At 39.1% G+C, this 20277-nt stretch overlaps 1 protein-coding gene across 5 annotated transcripts in view; it reads left to right on the top strand.

Annotated features, from left to right (window-relative positions):
• Positions 1-1209: 1209 nt before the first annotated feature.
• The window catches only part of DNM1L (dynamin 1L), a 35506-nt gene continuing 16438 nt past the window's right edge, over positions 1210-20277 (top strand). For 3 of the 5 annotated variants that reach the window (XM_014256882.2, XM_005527909.3, XM_005527907.3), the window contains exons 1-5: positions 1210-1436; positions 12557-12704; positions 17844-17882; positions 19046-19092; positions 20170-20241. In XM_014256882.2, coding sequence (XP_014112357.1) covers positions 1335-1436; positions 12557-12704; positions 17844-17882; positions 19046-19092; positions 20170-20241 — 408 coding nt within the window. In that variant the 5' untranslated portion in view covers positions 1210-1334. The remainder of the gene's footprint in view (positions 1437-12556; positions 12705-17843; positions 17883-19045; positions 19093-20169; positions 20242-20277) is intronic. The other 2 variants (XM_005527910.3, XM_005527908.3) reach the window with 1 other exon arrangement.

Below are 20277 nucleotides of genomic sequence, written 5' to 3'. Positions count from 1 at the left end.
AGAAAATGCACTCAAAGGAAAGACATTTGGAGAAGAGACGGCTTATTTGTTGTGATCTCACATCACAAGTCATCCTTTGGTTTCATTTTATCTCTTTTTATAGCACAGCTGAGTATTAGGTCTCACACAGTTTTCCACTTCCTAAGTGGAAAACCTCAACCTAACCTATTATTTATATAGATATATTATATTATATTATTATATATTATTCATATTAGACATACATCTAAGTTACAGAATTTCAGATGATCATCCAAGAATCTCACAGCAAAACAAAAAATATCCCCAAGAAAGCAAACAGAATAAGTATAGCTGTTCTCTGCCCATTGTAATTCTCAATATGTGGACAGAAATGGAAGAATAGTCCTTTCACTGTGCAATTTGTAGTAGCAGATCTCTAGTTCTTTTCTTCCTCAGAAAAAACTCCCGTTTTGCCTCTTCCCTGCCCCAGCAGCTTTATTTTCCTGCTCTGTTGCTTTGTGACAGCAGATGCTGCTGAGCTCTGGCACTTTGCCTCTCAGCACCTTTCCTTGGTGACATCTCTGGGGGAACGAGGCCGGCCTGTCCCAGCCTGTGGCACCCGCTGGAGCGGTGGAGAGGGCACCAGAGCTGGGGAAGGGTCTGGAGAACAAGTCCTGTGAGGAGCAGCCGAGGGAGCTGGGGGTGTTCAGCCTGAAGGAGGCTCAGGGGGAACCTTACCACTCTCTACAACCACCTGAAAGGAGTCTGTAGGTAGGTGGGGAGTCTGGCTCTTTTCCTGGGTGACAGTGACAGGACAAGAGCACATTGTCTTAAACTGTGCCAGAGGAGGTTTAAGTTGGACATTAGGGAGAATTTCTTCATAGAAAGAGTGATTGGACATTGGAATGGGCTGCCCGGGGAGGCGATGGAGTCACTGTCCCTGGAGGCGTTTAGGGAAGGACTAGAGGTGGCACTCGGTCTAGTTGACATGGGGGTGTTCAATCACAGGCTGCACCCAATGATCTCAGAGGTCTTTTCCAGCCTCACTGATTCTGTGATTCTGTGTAATAAAACCTGTCAATGCCGTGTCATACAATCCATCGCCCTGTACCCTGTGTCACTCGACCTCCCGCAGCCCCGCGCTGTCAGAGCAGGGCGCGGCCCGGGGAGGGGCCCCGCCACCCCCCACGGCCTACAACTCCCATGGTGCCTGGCGGCGGCGCCGGGCCGCGCGGAGGCTGCCGGGGGCCGGGCCGTGCGCGGGGGCCGGCGCCCATGGCGGCAGGCGCAGGGGGCGGCTGAGGGAGCCGCCGGTGCCCGTCGCGTCCATCGACCGCCGACGCCTCGCCCGCCCTATCCCTTCGCCCGCCGCTATGGAGGCGCTGATCCCCGTCATTAACAAGCTGCAGGACGTGTTCAACACGGTGGGGGCCGACATCATCCAGCTGCCGCAGATCGTGGTGGTGGGCACGCAGGTGAGGCGGGCCGGGCCGGGGGCAAGGTCGGGGTGTCCATCGCGCTTCCGCCGCTGCAGACCCGCGGCTGCCTCCGCCAAGGGCACGGGGGGACACGGCAGGCGAGGGCGGGCGGTGCGGGCGGGACGCCCTCGCCTCCCGCGTCCCCGCCGCACGCCCTCCGCGGCTCCGCTGCCTCACCCCGGCTGCGCTGGGAGCGCCTCGTGCGCCGCCCGCCCTTTGGCGCTTCTCCGGAGCGGTTCGAGCGGCCCAGGAGCTCCGCAGGGCTGCGGGCAGGGCCGGTGCCGCCGTCTCCCCTGGCTCCGGCCCGCACGCCGGGGTGCGGGCGGCGTCGGGGGACCCGTGGAAGGGCAGCCGCCCCGGTGCGTCAGCGTGCCCGCCATCGCTACTCGGTTCGTGGCTTCCCTTCTTCGACAGCGGCCGTGCAGCGAGGGCCGAATGAAAGAGATGCGGTATCGGGACGGCATCTTGCAGGCGTGGATGGCTGTCCTTTCCCCCGAGTTCTTGGGTCGTTTGGACTCTTTGTCTTAGCTGGTGATGGGGGTGAAGGTGAGAGGCGAGGCCGGCGACTGTTGGCTGCAACAGTTGCAAGACGTGCGTGTGAGCCTGGTAATGCCTCTGGGCTCGAAGATAACTCGGGCCCTCTTATATCTCTTCAAATAGGATGCTGATTTTCAGCAGAACTTTTGGCAGCTGAACATACCTGACCAGAGCTACAGCAGTAGAAGATGAAGCTTTAAACAGGAGTAAAACTTGAAGCTGATGGGTCTCTCATTTTTTTTCTGTGAAATTTAAATATCTCTTGAATGTTCTGTACTCCTTGACAATAGCTTGCCCACCAAAGACTTTAATACCAATTTCTCTGTACTCAAGATTTTTATTAATAACTTAGAACACCAGCTGTGTAAGTAAATGGAATGGCATTTCTCCATGTAAGATTAAAAAAGTATTTTTCCAGTTTCACTCTATGAAATGTATTGAAGTGGCATTTTTTAAAAAATATTTTTAAACAACTTAGTCCCAGTTATCTTTTCCTAGGTGTAAATACTTTCCATAAGTCAATACTGAGAGTTAAAACAGTATTGACATGTGTTTGCCTTCATTAGTCACCCCATCAGTATCAATATCTCATCAGTGCTGTGTTCAGGATATTTATGAACCCCCATAAATTAGCATGAAATTTCCTATCACGACAAAACAAGGTCCTCTGTGGATTCCGGAAAAAATATATACTGAAATATCTAGCAAGCTGTATCTTGGGGTTTCTTTGTTTTAGTCAGGGTTGCTGGAAGGGAAAGTTGTCTTTACTGACATAGTAGTTCTGTAGATGGTTATTTTATGCAATTAGTTTTAGTTTAAATAAAACTTTATTGATCTATTAATTTGAAGTTAGTTTATTGGAGACCAGATTTCTGGAGATGTGTCAGATACGGCCTTACAGCTGACAGTTTTGCTGCTGGTAGCTTGCTTCCTATTTTTTTAACATGTACCTTTTAGACAGTCTTGTTTCTTTGAGGCCTTTAAGTTTGTTCACACTGTTGATGTATCTGTAGCCCACTGTCATATCCTGTCTTTGCTTTTTCGTCTGTGAACAGTATTCACAATAAACAGTCTTGAATTTTTCACCTCCGTTTTTCTTGTAGGAAGTAAATGCTGCCCCAGTTAAGGTTTCTGTAAATCTCTTTTAATTGAGTTATGCTCTTTTTCTTCCAATTTGCCAGTTGCCTTTTTTAAAAGACCTTTTTACATATTCAGCAAGGAGAAGAAAAATGCATTTTGAAGTAGTTTTCTGTTTATTTTTCTCTCTTCTCTACCCTTTTGGTTTTTTGTGCTTATGTCATTGCTTCTCATTCTGCGCATTAAGTTAATTCTTTCTTTTCTAGAGTTCTAGAGAACTCAAAGCTGTTTATAAGCCTTAATTCAGCTCTGAATATTTTCTGTTTCCCATGTTCCCTTTCCCCCACCTCTGTTGTCTGGGATTCATTTCCTACCTCCCTTGTGCCCTGAGCAATTGAAATGCTTTAATTTTTCCTCTTTCTTGATACATTTTGGTGCTAATTGCAAATTGTTTCTCAGTAAATTTTGCACATTTAGATGGCTTCTTGCACTTCTAGTGGTTTTCCTGCCACTCAGTCGTGAGACAATTCCTTAGCATTGTCCTCATAAATATTGTGTAAATTATTTTTGTATCCTGGTGCAGGGTCATTTCAGAAAATGGGCCTGTGCTGGTGGAACTCGGAAAACAATGGACTCAGAGTGCCAATTTTTCTTCACTGTTTCAGGGTTTTTCTGCCATTCCCGGATAGGTGTTCTATTTTTTCCCCAATTCAGTATTCCAGTTCCATTTTTAGAACTGTATGACTGAAGTGCAAAGAAAAAAAAGTGTCCAGGTTAGGAATATGATATAAAAATATTTGTTCAGTAATGCTGTAATACTCAGTGTTCTGGTTTATACAAATGCTTCGTGCACTGTATTTGTAAGGAATAACAAGGTGGTGTTGAAGTGCTTCAACCAAACACACTAAAATTACAGTTAAAGAAGGCAAGGGAAAGAAAAGTAATGTGGTTAATTATGGCCTTTTGTGTGGATAGGTGGTATCACAAAAGTTAAATGCCTACACTACCAAAGTGGGCATAAGATTTAGAATAAATTTAAGAAAGCCAGCCAGACAACAAAATATATGCCTAGAAGTAGGTAAAAATGAATTGTCTGTTTATTTTTTGTGCCATTAATTCTTGGAATATGTTTGGGGTTTTTAGTAGTCGTCGACATAATTTTATACAAACTTTAGCGTCAGCTTTATAGCAAAATTCTTCTAATACTGACTGACATTATAAAATCACCTCGTGGGCTTTATTTGCACTTGGTAATGTTAATTGAAATAGAGACATTGTAGTGAAATTGATGTAGCAGTTGATGGAATTCACAAGTGAGATTTTTGGAGTAACCTTTCATGTGTACATTTATAGAGTACTTTTGCTCAGTCTTCTGTCAATGCCATTTTGGAACTTTAAATGGGGAGGTGTAGTTTACAGTATTTTGGATGTTCCCCTGGAATTGGCTCACAGATGAGCTTTACATTTATTTTTTTTTTTTACTGTTTATGTTTGATGCTAATGCTAAACCACTTTTTATTGCAAGATGGAAGGTTTCTTGATCTGAGGTCACAGCCTGAGCACTTGATTATGTATAAATTTATATTCTGGTAAGATAAATAGTTGGAATGCTAATTTGGCTGTTAAGAAGTTGACAGCAGTGGGAAGGTAATGTACAGTCCTGGCTGGTGGGACAAGGAGATGAATCCAGCAGATGCTATCAAAGCATCCCTCCCATCTGAGAGAGACTGGCACTTTGGTCTGAAACTTCAGATACTCTGCAAAGCTTCTGTGACTTTCCCTGGCAAGGGAACAGAAGTTTAAACCACTTAGCTCATTCAGTGTAGCTTACATTGTGTTGGCAAAAAGCCAGTTTGAGGTGAAGGAAACTCCAGTTTGTACCAAGCAACCGGGAAAGCCCCATGCCAAGCACTGCCATGTCTTCCTCTCTCCTCTCTTGCTGGATTGTTGGTTTTATTTTTGTGGGGTTTTGTTTGTTTGCTTGTTTTGATCTTTCTTTGGGTTTTTTCTTTGTTGTTATTTTGTCCAAGGATCTTTCCTGGCAATTCAAGCAGATCCAAAATCTCATTTGTTTCTACATTTGAATAGAGGATGTAACCAGAGCATTGCTTCCATACTGGCTGGGGACAGTTTGTTTTTTCTCCCAAATGTTTTGCAAACTTCCTGATTTTCTCTGGGTTTTTTCCTTTGTTTTCGTATGTAACATTTACACTCTCTGGTTTTGGGTGTAACTGTTTTCCTTTTTGCCATCCTTTGCTCTTGTCAAGTCATGCCCTGACTGTTCTGCTGTTCGTTTCACACAAGCAGCAAAGTGAAGCTGACATGAATTAGCTGTTTACATTTACCAGACATAATCTAAATGTTGCTGCTGATATGATACAGTAGTTAAAACAACATTCAGTGTTTTGCTGTTTCTTTTCTTTGATGGGCTCCCTGTGTTTCTGATCAGCTGAAAGTTTTGGGTCATGAAGGTTTCTGTGATTGAAAGAATTGCATTTTCACTGTTTCGATCTGCAGACTTGGGATGAATTAAAATAAAATGATAGGTCTATTAACTTGATCCTGTATTTTAGCATTTTGTGATTCTTAATATGAAAGCATTATTGAACACCAGTGAGAAGAAGATAATAATTTTATTGTTTACAAATGCCTGGCTATTCTGGAAGAGTTGAGAATCGGCACAGATTTCACAGTTGTAGAAGGATGTGGATAAAGAAGTCTTGTGCTTCTCTTTTTTTGTTTTGTCTGTGTGCTTTGTTTTGTTTTGATGCTTTACTGCAAGGGTCCTGTTTGTCTTGTGATTGGCAGTTTTCTTGGAAAACCGGTATTTTAATTAGACCAGGTGAATCTTGAATGTTATCCAGAGGGCATAGTGCAAAGAAAACTTATTTTCAGGAAGACGGAGGGGAAGAGTATTAAAACAGCACAAGTATTTGTTTTTCACAATCTGGAGAGAAAATGACTGTGTAGTTCTTGGAAAAGATTTGTTCATTTAGTAGCCAGAAGGTTGACTAACTTAGAGATTTGGGGTTTGGGTTTATTTTAATACTACTGTTGTTTAGAACTTTTAAAATTCGAATATGTAAGTTGGCTTTATTTTGATTCACTTTACTGCATGTCATGAATATAGCAGTAGACACAATACTATGTGAAATCAGGATATCTGGCTTGCAAATGAAGTGAATCTTCAAATACCACAGTTCCATGATGTAAGTGGGGGTCTGTAAGTTGTTTCTACTTACATGAGGCATTTTTTTCTTAAGTGAATTATTGGAAGGCTTTGAGAATTGATGTACTGAAGAAAAAAACATCTGCTAATCATTGCTCTATTTGCTGTTGTTTGGCACGTGTGTGCAGTTAGATATGGTGTAAATGCGGGATTTCTGAAGAATTTTGACTGAGCTGTGCCAGTTCTGACATTCCTTACTAATTGTACATTAGCTGTTTTATGTGGAGGTAGTTCCTGTGCCTTCGAGTCTCTCCCTGGCTTATTCAGGAGAGTTCTCTGTTGAAGTAAATGGGGAATGCCCTGCAGGAACAACAGTCTTGTAGTCTGGACAAGATCTTGCATGCATTTTGCAACAATGGGCAATGCATTATGCTGGTTTTACTGCTTTCTCAAGTTGGGATCAGCCTGTTGTCTCTTTTGCATCTTTTAGAAGTGTTATTTTGTTTCAAACAATGTCTGAAAATAATTTATTTGGCCTGCTTATATCTTTAACATTCTTTTCTGATTAGTAAATAAATTTTTAAATTTGTTAGCTGTTTAGAACCAGCCTAGCTTGGGGCATTCCTAGTTTGAATCGGAAAATTTTGTTGTAATAGCTGTTCCAACCAAAGCAGTTCCTTTGCGGAACTGCTCTGAAATTGCATGTGTACTCACCTTTTATTCCAAAATAATTCATATTTGCAAAATAAGGAAAAAAAACAAAACACTGCTGCTCTTTAGTTATAGTGGACTAAACTTTTCTAGAAAAGTATATGTAGGCTTTATGTTAAAGCCTAGTAGTTTATGGCTACTGCAAATAACTTTTAAAAGCACCAGTGTAGGTAATATTCCTGTGGATGAGATCCCAGCACAAGTGCATTAGCTTTTATTTCCCAATGATAAAATGAAAATTTAGGAAATTCTATATGTATGTATTGCCAAGAGCTGGATTTACCAGCACAACTTTTATACTTGTATGACAGAAACTGCAGAGTTGCCACAATTTCATCTCAGATGTCAAAGCCAGATGCATTGCTTTCCTTAACAGAACTCTTTAGGAATTACTATGTCTCATTGAGAAGTCTCTCTTGCCTCAGTTCCCTACTGTCATTCTTGAATGTTTGCATTGTGCCAGTCCAAAAGTCATGGGGAGTTCTAGCATCACTGCTTCTATTTTCTTGTGCTGTCCTGTAATCAGTCTGTGTTGTGTTGCAGGAATTCTCTGCATTTTTTTCCCTATTGGATGATACAATACAAAAACTTATCAGTTTGCCCTGTTCAAAAGCAATAGGCTAAATTTTACACTCCTTTCAACTAATTTTTGTTTAGGATGTTTCCCGGTAGCTTATTGGACATGTTTCCTCAACAAGGTTTTTTTCCCACAGATGATGTATGGTGCGTTGGCTCCACAAAGATGTTATGAAGTCTAAAGATAGACAAAGGTAGGCAGGGGATTCTTGTAAGATGGCTTGAAATTTGTTGCAGCTGATTCAAGTCCATTATCATTTTAATCAGTACTTGAAATATACAACAGTCAAAAATCTAAGCATGTGACTGTAAGAAATTTGATGGTTCTTGTGCATCAGTGGGATTCCAGGTGAGCCTTGTGTTAATTTGTCTTCTTGCTTCATGAACTTCGTAAGAGTAGGAGCAGACTTTGCTTATTTACTGAGCTAATTGGTGAGACCCAGTGAGCTAAAGGACAGTGAATCACAAGGGATCTGGCATTCCTTTAAGCACAACCTCATGGAGCACAAAGGAATAGTCCATAGCCCTGCTTGGGAAAATGAGTGGAGGTCTAAGGAGAGCAGTATTGAGGGAACTCATGACTTAGGCTCAGCACAGAAGAGTTATGCAGGAGGTAGAAACGAGGACAAGCTTGCTCAGGGATATGGAAGTCCTGCCTACAAAAGGCAGAGATGATGTGGAATAAGCCACTGTTACTGCTAGGGGCATCAAAAGAAGTAGGAACTTCCAGCCCTGGATCAGAAGTTAAGGAAAGAGAAATCAGGGAAATACAGGCTTGCTGCTGACTGTGACAGGTGATCCAGGGACAGTAAATATGGACAAGGCTGAAGCACTTGATCCTTTCTTTGCTCTGGTCTTCTCAATCAGGGTCTTCTAGGCCTTTGTCCCTATAGGTGCAAGAGGATTGGGTCAGGTTTTTTATACGGAGAAAACATCTTTGCGTTCTGTTTGGTATAGGGCACAAGTCTTCTAAAATAGGAATTTAAATATCTTTAGGATATTCCTCATTAGGAATGCTAATGAGGATGTGGAAATAGAATAAGAAAGCCAGTGAAGTAAATGGGATGGGATGGATGTGAGTAGTTGTTCATAGTGTTATTTCAGCATTTTTAGGATGGAGTCTCTTCCATCTGACTTGTCAACGACCCTAAAGTGTTTTTGAAAGTAACATCTCTGGCTGTGATTGAAGCTGGACAATTATAAAATCATGCACTTTCTGTGTGCTGCTTCTGAATTCCTAAAACTGTGGTTTGTAATGCAGCAGATTGTAACCCACATTTTCTCATAAGAATTGGTGTAATGGATGGGAGCAAATGCCTTTTGATACTTAAGTGCATACAGTTGAAACATGCAAGGATGAGTAAAGAAGAAATGAAGGATAGGGAAGCAAAGCAACCTCATGTTAAAAGTAGAGGTGTTGGTTATTTGGATTGGATCACAGTTCTTACAGATTGCAGCTTTTTAGTTTGGGTGGATAAGTGCACAGTTGTTTCCCAGTGACATCCTTGATTGTCAACATCATCTTCAGATTAATCTAAACCAAAAATGAACATACAGGTGTTACAGGGACAGTGAGAATGCTGATACGGTTTCAACACACTCTGACAGTACATATGATGTAAAATACTGAAATCTTGTGTGCATCATCTCTTTTTATCTTAGTACTTTGGGGGAAATGGTTTTACCATCCATCAGACTCAGGTGTTTCTCTGTGAGATTAACAGTGGTTGACAGAGCAGAGTGTGAAACACTCAGCCATGGTAGTTTGACACAAAGGTTAAAGGAGTGACCCAAGATGTTCCTGTATTTTCTTCCCACCCCCTGTTTTTTTTCTAAGCAACTGTTAAGTTCCTCTAGATATCACAGCTAATAGATATTTTAAGTTAGCATCAGAGTCCAGAGGAAAATCTGCTTGATCTGCTACTGAAGGTTACAGTTTGTTAATGCTTTTCTGGACCCATTGTTAAATGACTTCATGGATTTCAGTCTATGCTTAAAATTGTGATGAGCATTTCAATGACCTGATGAAACAAGTGTGCTGCTTCTAGAGACTCACGTAAAATTTCTGTGGTATCTTTGGTCGTTGGTGTTAGTGTCTGTTTGCATCTGTTGTATGAAGGACTGGCTGAACTGACTTTGTATTAACAGACCCATATCCCTTGCTTCCCCCTCACTGGCAGAACAAGATCAGCCTTGTGTTTGCTGCTTTTCTCACTGTGCTCCCAGACAGCTCTTGGTAATGGATGCTGAGGAGTCCAGATTAAGAAGTGCGTCATTAGATAATTGTATTTCATCAACAGATTGCTTTAGTTGGGAGTGTAATGCAATTTGAAAGAATTTCCTGATGCATGGAGTACTGTAATGTTTCATTTAGTGTGTTTGCAAAGGATCCAGATCGTTCCTTCCCCATCCAGAGGTAACTGGGAGCTGTGTAACACAGTGATTTGCTTCAATACATAGCTTGGTGTGCCCATTTAACTTCCTGCATTACCACTCCTTTAGAAAGACTAAATTGCAGCAGTGTGCAGAAGCTGGTCTCATGGATTTCGTTTTCCTTTTTTGGTGAGGTTCTTGATAGGGATTCCAGCTGTTTGTTACTATCCCATATGTGCTTGGATTATATGCTCATGAGAAGCCACTTCATCTAAGTCTGATCTCCAGCCTTTTGAGACCGAGTGATCATTTTTCCTAAAGAAAAATGCCTAAGAAAATCTTATTCAAGAGACCACAGAATCATCAAGATTGAAGAGACCTTCAAGATCATCTAGTCCAACCATCAACCCAGCGTAATCACCCCTAACCCGTATCCCCAAGTGCCACATCCAGATGCCTCTTAATATTTGAAATATTTTTAATAAACAAACCACTGATGGTCTTTTTTTTCCCAATGCAGATGAACCTTTATCATCTTTCATTTTTTTGATGAGGCATTTCACTTGTTTTAAGTTAGTTTGTTGAGAAGTGGCTTGTTATTTGTCTCTGTGAAGTTTGTTTTTTCAGGATCTGTAAAATCAGGAGTTTTTCAGAAGTGGGCCAGAACAGGAAGTCTCTCAGGGAGGCCGGCAGAACTAGTTCATGCTTTGGTCAGGTTGTTCTTAAGTTAATTGGTAAGAGTTCAGTGTCCAGTGGTCTGTTATAACCTGCTTGCAGTGAAGGTGCCCAGAGTTGATTTGGAGAAGGACAGACAAAGAAAGTTACTAATAACTTGGTAGGGTAGTCTTCTGATGGAAAAACAAATCTCAACAAGGTTGTATTTCTGTTTGACCTTCTTCTTTTTCCAAATCTTTCTGGACCACTGATCTCACTGCTGCCAAATGTGATATAGATTTACTTTGAAAAATACACATAATCTGCATTGTGTTATTTGCCTATTGAGACGAATTATATTTTTGATAAAAGGTCTTTTTTTTTCTGTGCCATAATGCATATACAAAAAAGTGCTACAATAAAAGAAGGCTTTCATTTGTTGCTGTTCAAGCTTTCTAGGGGTTTGGCCTTTTAATATTTATTTTGTCATTCTGCATACAAGCCCTATTTCAATAGGTTTTAAAGCTGTCATATAATATATTCGTGTCCTGTTTTACTTCACTAGTACAAATGCACTGTCTGATAGTAATGTGTTGCTTGAACTCTGATCTGTTTTTCAGTTTTAGAAAAGTCACTGAATGTCACTAAATTTGTGAGATGTAAGGATATTCATCACTTCTTTCATGTTATGCTAGGTTATATACTCAGCATTTGCTTGAAGTCTCAAATCTATTACTTCAGAACTGGTAGGCTGAACGGAGGTTCTATAGCAGTTACATAATGCACATTCCAGCTGTCAGAAGCATCTGTTGGTTTCCTTTTTAGGTTTTGTTTTCTTGTTTGCTTGTTTTTTAACAAGAAAATTGTTTGGTAGTTGCATTAATACCGAAACATTTCCTAGATGGTGGCAATGACTGTTGGAGCAGGTTTTCTCATGGTATCACTATGTAGACTTGGAGCTGCAAAAAATTGGAGGAGTTTAATACAGTTTTATTAAAAAGACAAAATCTACTCAATCAGATTGAGTATTATGTTGACATAGCTGTGTATATTTTTTTTATTGTTATTTTTAACATGGATTTATCTGGGATCACTTTTAAAACCCAAGTTTTCACAGCAGCTTGTTGGGTCAATTGTGAATCTTATACAAAAGTCCTGCAGGGGAACATTTTAAATGTAGTCTCTCATAGAGTATTGGTAATTTCACAGCCTTTAAGAATTTTCCAACTTTTTAGTTTGTTGTTATGTAAATGCTAAAATATATACAGAGAGAGTGTTGGATGCCATGAAACAATATTTGTTTCTATGTTTAGGGTACAAAACAATATCTGTACTTATCAAGCTGATACAATACTTATACCAAAACAAACAAAAAAACCCAAGCAAACCCCCCTCGCCCAACCAAACCTCAAAAGGAAAGTAATATAACACTGTAGCAGCCTAATGTACTCAAGTATACATGGTTAATACATGTTTGTATAATGGCTGCTGTTGGTGTCAATACAGCCAGCCCTTGTTAATTCCAAGAAATACTAACAGAGGGTTAAATTCCTGTGTTCACAACACAATTTTACCTCAAGATATTAGAAAATGATGTAGTACAAGACATTGAATTTCTTTCTGAGCATTATAAAGAAAAGCATTTTTTTTCCAGAAATGTTTTTGGAGTTTGATATTTGTGGTCGAAAATGTTAAAAAGGAAATATATTTTTCTGAAACCTATTATGAGTTAGTTTAACCTTAAGAAATAAAAACTGTGTGACTCTTACAAACCATGTAGATAGACATCTGTTCTGAATATCTCGAGCAGGTTTAGGCGGTTACTGGCTTGTAGCAGACCTGTGTCCTTCAGTGCCTGTGTAGTGGCACTGCTGTGTCTGCAGGGAGTCTGTCATATGGTTCTTCAGGCACTCTGTAGCAGAGGACAAAACAGAGTGCTGTTTGCAGGCCAGAAAGCAAACAAAAATATCACAGCATTTTTATATTTCAGAAAGTAATGTAGCTATATTCCACTTTTCAGAGCAGTGGAAAGAGTTCTGTGTTGGAAAGTCTTGTGGGGAGAGATCTGCTCCCACGAGGTACTGGAGTTGTCACGCGGAGACCCCTTATCCTGCAGCTGGTGCACGTTTCCCCAGAGGATGGTCGGAAAGGAGCTGGAGATGAAAATGGTAAGTGTGATCCAAGAAGTGTTTCGCCTTTTTGGAAAGAGAATTCAAGTCTTTCTTGTCCTTTTAAATGAAAAACCAGTTGCTATAATTTTAAAACTCTAGTATGCTTTTTAAAATTTGCTTGGAAGAAAACACAGCTGTTGTCATATCTGTTTTTTCCATTTAGCAAATGTCATGAAGTCAAAATCTTTTGGATATTCAAAATACCTTTAATGTTTGAAGCTTTTCTGTTCTTGTAATTTTTTTGAGAAAAAAAGGCCAAAGAAAGCATTTCTGTTGTAAAGATAATTGTCTGGAGTGTAGAGAACATGATTTTCTTGTGTGTGTTTTTCATCCCCTCCCGTTTTGCTGTATAAATAAGGTGTTCCATTGAGAAGGTGAGGAATATGAGAGTTTTTTAGAAGGAGGTCAGGAAATAGTTGAGTTCCGAATAAAGAGGAAGGAGGAGAAATGAAAATAAACTTGACTTGTAGTAGATGCAAACAGAATTGAATTGACACATTCTGTAGCTTACAGATGCCACCCTACTGGGCTGCACTGAGAGACTCCCAAGTGCATCAAGCACAGCACTTTGTGTTCTGAAGCTGCTTACTTTGAAGCTTATTTTTTGTACTGCTTCTATTTTATCCTTTGGCAGATCAAGAAAGTGATCTCAGTTGTCCCTTGGGAGTGTCAGTGCTCATTTTATACCAACTAATGCTCCTGGTCATAGGAGGGAGCAGCAAGGGCATATCCACCTTCTGGTTGTAAGCTAAATTTTAGGTTTTTATGTAGACACTGACAACTGCACAGGGTTTTGTTGGCATGATAAACTTGGGACTATAAATATTAATTCTCATTGTGTTCAAGTTTTTCTTGATTTTTTTTCCTACCAATAGTAAGTCAAGATATCAGAAGTTCTTTACACTATTTGTTTTCCTGTAATAGTCATGGCCTTTGATATCTGAAGGACAGTTACTCATATTGCACTGTTTGAAAGGCTTAAGCGCCAATCTTAATTACTGTCGCAAGCAGAAAACACAGGGTTCCTAACAATTACCATGCAAACCATGAGAGAAATTGTAGGGATAATTCAGGCTGGAAATGATTTCAGGAGACCTCTAGTCCAATCTCCTCAAAACAGGGGCAACTCTGAAGTCAAGACCAGGTTTCTTTGGTCTTTATCTGCTTGGGTCTGAAAACCTCCAAGGATGGAGAACTCAATCTCTGTGCAACTTTTAGAAATTGCACATTTGATGTCTTTAACTGCAGTTTTATGTTATTTGTACTGTGCAGTGTATAGTTTGTATTCCTAGAACTTCTCAGAATGCTTGGATTCTGAGTTGTAGGGTAAAATATTAATATGTTCTTCTTTGCAACTTCACAGGTGTAAAAGGAGGTTTTGTAATTGGAATATTCTGAGTCAAGTCAGAGCCTTTTTATTTTAGGTTGCATTTGATTTGGGGATTTGGATTTTAAATTTAAAGTTCATAGGGATGTTGGGCTAAGTTATTACTTACGATGCCCATTTAGATGTTTTTCAGCAAAACAATACGTAAGATGTAAATGTTATAATCTCATCTTGTTCTTCTGAGAGAGATGTGGGCTTTTTTTGATAAGACTAGAGATCTGATAAGAACAGAAGTTATGATTTGTCAATTGAGTTTGAAATGTCTCTCCAAAATTCAGGCAAATTGTAGTCTAAATGGTGTTGTCACTGATCTGGTTTAGCATATGCTCAGATTGTGGTGTTACATCTGAGAAGATAGGATCAAGTAGCTGGGAAAGAAAAAAGCTAACAACCTCTTATCCTGGCTGTGCTGTGTAATACTGTAATAAGTGCCATTAGAGGTCTATTTTTAGAGGTAATTTTATTTGTGTTGAGGTAGGGTTGAATATGGATTTGGGATTTCCCAGAGGGAAATAGTCTTGCAGAAAAGGATTTTATCCAGATGAGGGATTTCTTCCTTACAAGTTGAATTCTGGACAAGAGAGTTATCAGTCTTGGCATGCTCCTTTCTGATTGCTGGCATTGAACTCTCTGTGCACACAGATAGTTTTATACAACTCTCTCTTCTCTTTTGACTTCTGTTTTGTGATTGTCATCTGTATCCATCCTAATGCTTGCTCTACTGATATTATATATTAACACAGCCATTTCAAAATAGCTACTACTCTATGGTTCTTACAAGCTTTAATTTTACCTCTGTTGGAGTGTTGGCATCCAGAAAGCTTTCCAGTTTCTAACACAAAGCACTTTTGACTGCTGTGCTTTTCACTTAGGGAGGGACAAATGATACCCTTGTACTGTGATCACTGCAGTAAATCAAGAGAGTCAGAAAATACCAAAGATAAATTTTCTATTAAATGTGAAATTCTGTATTTTTATAACAGGCTGATTTGTATATTCTACAGAGAATGTGTATAATTAAATGTGAAGGAAATGTTCTCATCATGCTTTTGCTCTTTACTGTTGGCCTCTAGTGATTCAGCACATATGGTGTATTTGATGTGAACACACTGTGGTGTTCTCTGATCAAATTGCAAGAGAAGCAGCACTTATCAGAGAACTGGGCATGGTCTTGTGAATTATTAAGGTGGCCTTGCAGTGAAGACCTACAATGGTAGTTCAGAAATAGAAAATAAGAGAGAACATGCCAGTGGCCAAGTACTAATGCTTTAGTTCATTTTTTTTGTTTATTCCAAGATAGGAAACTGAACATCATTCAAATTCTGAACAGACAGAATTGATACAGAACACAGGAATAATTAATACAGATCCACTGCTTGATAAAACAACACTGTTTTGTTAGCCTTTTTCTCTCTGCTTCAGATAGGAATCTCTTACCCCTAACTCCTAAACAGTGTGACCTTCTTCACTGGGCTTGGCTTTGTAGAAGTGCAAGAGAAAAAGAGCTTTCTCTCACAAGTGCTTGCAGTCTAGTTGTTGTCAAGGATGGGAAAAATGGTACAACAATTAGTATTTGGGAAATTCTCATTGCCATGCTGCAGAAAATCCTCTGTGGTGGTGGCCTTTAATGACTCCCAGCAGCTTCTCCCACTGGAAATGAATAACATTTCTATTGCTTTAGAAAGGGAGAGGAGATCCATGAATAACTGAAGTCAGTAATCTTTGGATTTTATTGAGCTTCTTAAAGGAGTGTTATAGAGTAGGACATAATAAGTACAGTTTGGTGGAGGGCAGTCCTAGGAAAAATCAAGTAATATTTGTGCTTTTCCTGTGTATTAGTTAAGGTTTTCAGGTCTTACAACTAGATAAGGAAAACCAGAAAAATACAGACTCTTGCTTTTATTCATGAGATGTGATAGGGTTTTTTGAAAAGCAGGATCTGTTTGTTCTTAATAGCTGCTGTTTTAGTAATTTTTTAGAATGTGTAATACTGGATTTCATCATGACCAAAGTGCCATTTCTTCACACCTTTATCTAGCATTTAATCTTTTATGTAATCAGATGATTTAAATCTTCTGAAGCTATAGCCTGAAAAGCTTCCAAAAAGTAGCATGACTGAGAGAAGACTGATTTACCAGTTAAATAGGTGATAAAAAACATCCTACATGAAAACCAGAACAGTGGGTTGCTGAATGTAGGCTAATTAAAACACTTTCTCCTTGTCTTGAGCATTGTTACATTTAGAGAAATGCAAATCATTCCTCCTTTCCCAAAAAACTCCTTTCCATTAAATCAGATCTATTGGGAAACTTTTCCATAGGTGTTGGCAAGTTAAAATGCAGTGTCTCTGACCCAAGTGTGTCTTTTAAATATTTATTTTAAGAAGCTTATAGGTTATGCTGAAAAAAAAAATATTTATCCATAGAACTCAGCCTAGTACCTGGCTGCAAATTCCCATGCCAACAGAAAGAGAATGATTTAAATGTCTGAGAAGGAAATTATCTCCCAGGGAGGGACATAATCAGAAAGTGTTTGGTCCATATCTTTCAAATGTCACAGTGGTAGTATCTTGCTGTGTATTTTTTATGGCTTTAGGCATCTCTTTACTCCCTTAGATCAAATTTTCAAGAGGAGATGAGCAGTATAATACTGAACATACTGTAGTTTCTTCCTCTGTGTGCATTTTACTTTATTTCCTCTAAACAGTGAATAAAACCTGTTAAATAATCTGGTATGGAGGAACCCCTTAATTTTGCACTTATTTTGCAGACTGGTGTGTCATTTTGCCTATTTACCAACCAATATAAACAAAAGCTTTTTCTTAATGATGTTTTCTTCATAGCTCATGTGCCTGCAGAACAGTAGGGATGCAAGTTTGGTTTTAAAAATTTTTCCTTAACAGATCCAGTCCATCAAAATCATATTTCTATTGATGGTACCCACACCTTTGACTGAGCAAGACATCAATTCTTCAGATGAACTAAGCTTTTCAAACAGATGAGTTGATTATTGTCGTGCTACCTGAATTTTGTACCAAACAGGCACAAACCAAAAATATCTTCATCAGTTTGTTTTGCTGCTTGCACTTTCAGGGTGTTGTGCAGAGATCACTGGAAAATAAAGTTGTAAATTCACCAACCTCTCAATAAGAAGTTAGGTTTTTTTGGTAATGAATTTTCCATTAATACTTTGAAAAAATTAAAAGTTGAGAAGGGTAATGCATATGCTGTCTCTTCTTAAATCTGTCTCAGAACTGATGTTATTCTTTAATTGAGTCTTAAAAATATTGATGCACAGCATCAGATTTCCTTCCCATACAGTAACGCTACTTCCAGTGACATTATAAATGTTTGTTTACTCTTTCTGGCTCTTGCCATGAGTAAATGATGCGAAACGTATTTTGCCCAAGAAGTTCATCTTTGAGGAGCCCAGTGGTGCTGTTGTCTGTGTTCAGATAAGAAAATACTTTAACCTGTTGGAATTAGGTTAATTGCAATAATAGTCATCATCAAGTAAACTTTGTTGTTTAGAATGTCCGATTGATAGGCATCATTTATGTGTTTAGTTAAGGTCTTATTTCTGTGCAGATTGCTAATATGTTACATACTCCCATCAATACTAGAATAGCATGCACATCTGTCTGTTTGTGCTCTTTTTAATAGAATCGGTACTGAAAGTGAGTAAAATGCTTTATTAAATATGATTAAAAATGTTAAACATCATTCAATGCTGTTTCTCTTTAACTGCAGACCCTGCTACATGGAAAAATCCAAGACACCTTGCTAAAGGTTGCCTTTATCCACTTGCTTTTTCTCCCTACACCTGAAGTGCATGCTTATGTACACTAATTACATACATTTCATGCCACATGATTGTTGATTACACTTTTCCTTTTACACTTCAGCTACTGTGGTGATTATTTTGCTGAGTCTTGTGATTTGATTGATTTTCAGTTTTCTGACCTTGTTGCATTAGAATGAGATGATTTTTGCTTTTCTTCTGTGCCGTTGCTGCTTCATAGAACTTCCTGCACTTTTAATTCCCAAATCCTTAAGAAAAAAATCTTTGGTGATCAATTTTCTTAAATTTCAACTTAAGTGAAAAAAATGTTTTGGAAGATTGCTTGATTGTACCTAGATTGTAGGTAAACCGTCTGTTTGCCAAAAGGCCACATTTCTTGTAGACTGTTCTTGTGGAGCAGATTGCTGTGTCAGGGAGCACAGAGGAAATGACCCCAAACTAAAAATTGGAAATAGAACTTGCCTCTAATACTTGGAAACCTAATAGTGAAAGTGTGAATATCTTGCAGTGTGACTCAAACTGCTGCCTGTGCTACAAAGGAGGAATTGAGCAAAACCTGCTTTACAGTTTCTGGGATTGCTCTTGCATAGTCCCCAAGTAATTCTGGACCTCGGTGGTGACTGACAAGAGTGAAGATGTTTGGTACTTGACAGATTTGGGAAGAGACATGTTCTCCTAAGGCTTCTTCCTTATGCAGAATTCTTATGTATTTTCTGTTTGCTTGCTTTAGTCCTACAGATTTTTCTAACTTTTTCTTTCAGCTGTAATTTGGTCTCACTTGCATGGTTTAAAAAAAAAGATGCTAAAAGCTAGCTTGATAATTTTTTTGTTTACTGTTACAAGCTGATACTTAGTGAACAAGACCATTTCTGAAGGATTGCAGGATAGGTGATGGGCTTAGTCATATGTAGGAAGGTGGACCTTGTGTGAGACAAATTAGACAGTAGCAAGGTGCAGTGTTTCAATAGACAGAATCATAAATCTATTTATACTGGGCTATTTAACATCTAACTGTGAACTTTTAGAGAAAGCTAACTAATTTTTCTTTTGCTGCTTGAAAAAGAAAATCTTGCATTTTTCAATGAACGGGCCTTGGAAAAATGTTAGTGAAACATCTACTTCTTTCTCATATATCTATTTTTGTTTTCAGAGGTAGATGCTGAAGAATGGGGTAAATTTCTTCATACCAAAAATAAGGTATGTTTACTTTCTTGACTAAGTAGCAGTGTCATAAAGACATTGACATATATATATACTTAACTCTGTTATCTCTTCCCTTGACTTTCCTGAAAAGAAGATGTTTATTGGCATTATTATGCCTGCTGTACTCTATGGCAGAATATTGAGGATTTTGTGGTTTGCATTTATGAGTAGAAAACTTTTGAAAACATGAAGTGTCTGTTATGTGGGTCATTGACTCTGCTGAGTTATCATAAGCCTTTTTGGGTTATTTTGCTGATTATTTTATTTTGTGCATTGCCTAAATTAGAATGGACGTCAAAAAAGACAAGGATAGGTGTAAGCAAAGTCATTCCAGTCCATTGAAGAACTGGCTGCTTCAGAGGTTTATTAGAAAGCTGTGAAAAGGAAGGAAGAGCCTCGTGCATCAGGGTCAAGGAGCACAAACTGAGATGACCTAGCACCTCTGGAAGAGTCAAAGCTTAATTCGTGCTTGAAGACAGTCATAATTTTTGGCAAATGAATTACAGAAGTGTTTATTACTTTAAACTGGTTTCTTCACCTTCTAGACAGTGCTAGGAATTGAAGGAAAGCTGGAGAGGAATATAGGGGGGACCAGTGGAAGGGTAGCTCTGCTAACCTTTTTTGCGTTGATGGCAGGAGAACAGTTATTACAAGAGTGGAAAAATTTGAAAATGCAACTGCCCTTTGTCCTCTTCAAGATGAGAAGTGGTTTAGGCTACATGTTGCTTATTAACTTCAAAGGATTACAACTGGACTCAATATGGAATTTTGAGAGTTTGGAATTCTCTGTAGGTGGACACAGATTAACAGTTTGTATCTGACATTGGTTGTAAGTGCTAATAACTGCCATCTCACAGAAGCAGTCAACAGATTACCAATTTCTGTAATTTTTAGCGCTGGTGATTCCTGTTAGCATCAGTTTAAGGACTACTAGTAATTCTTGTATTTTTTTTAATATTTTGCATACTTAGAGAGTTTTTTGCCGTTACTTGGAGAAGAGAACATTATTTTGCAGTTAAGTAAGTGAATGCTGTCTTTGATTTTTTTAAACTATTTCTTTTCTTCCTTCAGATTTATACAGATTTTGATGAAATTCGTCAGGAAATAGAAAGTGAAACAGAGAGGATTTCAGGAAACAATAAGGTAAATCCTGTACTGTTCATCTGTTGTCTTCCTGTT

Source organism: Pseudopodoces humilis, chromosome 5 (assembly GCF_049639895.1).
Source record: "Pseudopodoces humilis isolate 2021_Gansu_Grassland_sample_001 chromosome 5, ASM4963989v1, whole genome shotgun sequence".
Lineage (NCBI taxonomy): Eukaryota > Metazoa > Chordata > Aves > Passeriformes > Paridae > Pseudopodoces > Pseudopodoces humilis.
Note: the sequence above shows the minus strand (reverse complement) of the source record. Positions and strands in the feature narration are given on the sequence as shown.